At 32.4% G+C, this 4,342-nt stretch overlaps 1 protein-coding gene across 1 annotated transcript in view; it reads left to right on the plus strand.

Annotated features, from left to right (window-relative positions):
- IRAK1BP1 (interleukin 1 receptor associated kinase 1 binding protein 1) overlaps nucleotides 1-2,927 on the plus strand; it is a 15,637-nt gene extending 12,710 nt beyond the window's left edge. Inside the window, exons 3-4 of the mRNA XM_019651919.1 lie at nucleotides 2,391-2,521; nucleotides 2,628-2,927. Coding sequence (XP_019507464.1) covers nucleotides 2,391-2,521; nucleotides 2,628-2,898 — 402 coding nt within the window. The 3' untranslated portion in view covers nucleotides 2,899-2,927. The remainder of the gene's footprint in view (nucleotides 1-2,390; nucleotides 2,522-2,627) is intronic.
- The last annotated feature ends 1,415 nt before the right edge of the window (nucleotides 2,928-4,342 follow it).

Here is a 4,342-nt window from a genome sequence, read left to right on the forward strand (position 1 = left end):
ATATATATATATATATAACAATCCTAAACACATATATAAAATCTAATATCAAAGCTTAAAAATACTTAAGGCAAAAATGATAGAACTGACAAGAAATAAGTCTACAGTTTTAGTTGGAGTTTTCAAAACTTTCTCCATAATTAATGAAATCAGACAGCAAATCAATACGAATATAAAAGATTTGAATAACACTATCGGTTCCATTGTGTAATGGTTAGCACTCTGGACTCTGAATAACACTATCAACCAATTTGATCTGTTTGACACTCATTCCAACAACAGCAAACTACACATTCCTTTCAAGCACACATGGAACATTTGCCAAGATAAGACTATATTCTGGGTCATAAAAGAGTCTTGATAAATTTAAAAGTATCTGAGTCACATAAAGTTAAGTTTTTTGACCACAGTATAATTAAATTAGAAACCAATAACAGAAAGATCTCAGGAAAATCGCCCAAATATTTTAATTAAATAACATTCTTCTCACTAACCTGTGGGTCAAAGGAGAAATTAAAAAATAAATTAGAAAGTGCAAAAATGCAAAGGATAAGTAATGCCAATTTTACACAAACTTTTCCAGAAAATAAAAAGGAGGGAATACTCCCCAATTCATTATCTGGGGGCAGGAAAAAAAAATTACAGGCAAAGAGAACTACAGACCAATCTCTATTGTATACATGTACAACAATTATACACAAAATTTTAGCAAATGAAATCCAATGATATAGTATAAAAAGAGTAATACATAATGACCAATTATGGTTCATTCCAGGAATGAAATATTGATTTAACTTCAAAAATTGGATAATCTAATTTACCATATTAGTAAAGTAAAAAAGAAATACCATGTGATCATCTCAATAGATGCAGAAAAAACAATAAAAATCCAACATCCATTCCTAATAAAAATTCTCAGCGAAGTAGGAATATTAGGGAACTTTCTCAAACTTATAAAGGGAACCTATGAAAAATCTATAGCTAGCATCATATTTAATGGTAAACACTGATGGTTAGGCTTTGTGCCTAAAATCAGGAACAAAATAAACATATCTGCTCTCATGACTTCTATTCATCATTGTACCTGAAGTTTTCTAGCTCGTGGAGTCAGGCACGATAATGAAATAAAAGGCATCCTGACTGGGAAGTGAGACGTAAAATTGTCTTTATTCATGCACATGACCACCTATGCAGAAAATCTGATGGAACCTACAAAAAAGCTGTAAGACCTAATAAGCAGCAAAAATATAAAATACCTAGGAGTAAATGATTTAAAAAATGTGAAAGACCTGTACACTGGAAACTACATATCATTCCTAAGAAAAGTTAACGAAGACCTAAATAAATGGAGAAACATACCTTGTTTGTGATTTGGAAGACTCAATATCATTAAGATATCAGTTCTTCCTTAATTGATCTATATATAGATCCATTGCAATCCTAATCAAAATCCCAGTCAGCTTTTTTTAAAAAATAGAAATTGACAAACTGCTTATAAAACACATTATTTACTTGGTATTGAAACCAGATAGAACATTAGTCTTCACTGGGTAACATTTATGATTTAAGGCAACTGTTCTGCATTGTATAAAATGTCTTGGGAGCTCACCTCACCCCTCTCTTACTCTTTGCTACTCCAGCCTACTCTCTAGTACCTTTACTTTATTATTTTACATATTGAGCTTGTGTAAAGCTTCCTTAGAAGGAAGGTTTTTAGTCTTCTTCTATAAAAAGTCTTAAGATTACAATTTTAAAGTATTACTGAATATAAGGACTGCTCCTACATATTTAAAGACAGAGGACATAATGAAATAGATGAGTTTCCACATATACAGAGGTGCTAAAAAAATGTATACACATTTTAAGAAAGAAAAAACTGTATTAAAATTAATACGTAATATATACCGATAACAAAAGATGAATACAAGTCACGTGTATACATTTTTGGGGGGCACCCCCAGTATATCTGAAAATAACTATTGGAAGAAGAAACATATGTCCCTGATAGCAGATGTAATTACTGCTCATCAGGAAGCTAATGGATAGGTTTGACTAAGGAGTCATGAAAAATTTATCAGGGTTAGAATTTAGCCAAATAATAAAGTTGAAGGGGAAACCCTCCAATTCTGTTTCATAAAATACCTGACAGGTATAAAATGTATTTTAAAATATTCAAGTTAATATCAAATAAATTACAAAATTCATAAGCAAAAATAAATTTAATAACAAAATAATTGAGCATTAAGTATCAAATAGGCTCTTCATATCTGTTACATACTATAAAATGACCTCATTGTAATATGGCTTTACTTTTTTTACTCACATTTAGAGAAAATTTTGAAATAATTCATCAGGCATGAAAATAATTTCAAGTGTCATTTCATTTACAGGTCTGCATTACATTTACTGAATTTGGAAAAATGCAAAATATTTGTAACTTTCTTGTTGAAAAGCTAGATAGCTCTGTTGTCATCAGCCAACCCCAATTCTATCATACTCCAGGTGCTATTGAGAATCTTCGGTAAGTTAAGCACATCTTTAACAAATTATCAATTAATTAAACAAAACTACATAGTGCTACAGTTCATTGAATGCCATATTAATAACCTCTGCATTTAATTTTTAAGACGTCAAGCCTGTCTTGTTGCTGTTGAGAATGCATGGCGCAAAGCTCAAGAAGTCTGTAACCTTGTTGGCCAAACTCTAGGAAAACCTTTATTAATCAAAGAAGAAGAAACAAAAGAATGGGAAGGCCAAATAGAGGATCACCAGTCATCCAGACTCTTAAATTCATTAACTGTACAACAAAAAATCAAAAGTGCAACAATACATGCTTTTTCAAAAGTATTTATAAATTTTGAAGTAAAGGGGAAAGAGAAGAAAAAAAAACATCTCTGAAATTCCAACCAAAATATATGATGTTTGTACCTTTTTGTCATTTTTATACTTTTTATAATGTTTGCTTTTGTTCTGAATGTATACACACACACACACACACACACACACACACACACACACACACACAGTATAGTATATAAAGTGTTTCTCCCCAAAATCTGTCAATCCTTGNAGACACATAGATCAATGGAACAGAATAGAGAGCCCAGAAATAAACCCATCCATATATGGTCATTTAATCTATGACAATGGAAGCAAGAATTTACACTGGAGTAAAGACAGTCTATTTAATAAATGGTGCAGGGAAAATTAGACTGACGTGCAAAAAAATGAAAATTGACCACTTACTTCCACCATATACGAGAACAAATTCAAAATGAATTAAAGACTTAAATGTAAGACCTGAAACCATAAAATCCTAGAAGAAAACATGGAGTAAATTTGCAGACATTATCCTCAGTAATATTTTTTACTAATATATCCCCTTGGGCAAGGCAAATAAAACAAAAAATAAACATATGGGATTACATCAAACTTAAAAGTTTTTTCACAGCAAAGGAAGTCATCAGTAAAACAAAAAGGCAGCCTACTGAATGGGAGAAGATATTTATCAACGATATATCTGATAAGGGGTTAATATCCAAAATTTATAAAACACTCATGCAACTCAACACCAAAAATACAAACAACCCAATTAAAAAATGGGCAGAGGATATGAAGAGACATTTTTCTAAAGAGAATGTCCAGATGGTCAACAGACATATGAAAAAATGTTCAACCTCACCAATCATTAGAGAAATGCAAATAAAAACCACAATGAGATACCACCTCACTCCGGTCAGAATGGTTATCATCAATAAATCAACAAATAACAAGTGCTGGCGAGGTTGTGGAGAAAAGGGAACCCTGGTGCACTGTTGGTGGGACTGCAGATTGGTGCAGCCATTATGGAAATCTGTATGGAGGTATCTCAAAAAACTGGAAAATGGAACTACCTTATGACCCAGCAATTCCACTCTTGGGTATCTATCCAGAGAAACCCAAGACACTAATTCAAAAAAATATATGCACCCCTATGTTTATTGCAGCGCTATTTACAATAGCCAAGACTTGGAAACAACCAAAATGCCCATCGCTAGATGACTGGATTAAGAAACTGTGGTACATTTATACAATGGAGTATTCTCCTCTATAAAGAAGAATGAAATCGTACCACTTGCAACGATATGGATGGACCTAGAGAACATTATGTTAAGGGAAATAAGTCAGTCGGAGAAAGACAAACACCATATGATCTCACTTATATGTGGAATCTAAAAAACTGAATGAACAAGCAAAGTAAACATAAATAGTTTCAGAGATATAGAGGAAAAACTGATGGTTGCTAGTTGGGAGCAGGGTGGGGATGAGGGGGAAGGGGAAGGGATTAGGCAGCATAAATAGG

Source organism: Hipposideros armiger, unplaced genomic scaffold, assembly GCF_001890085.2.
Source record: "Hipposideros armiger isolate ML-2016 unplaced genomic scaffold, ASM189008v1 scaffold_169, whole genome shotgun sequence".
NCBI lineage: Eukaryota > Metazoa > Chordata > Mammalia > Chiroptera > Hipposideridae > Hipposideros > Hipposideros armiger.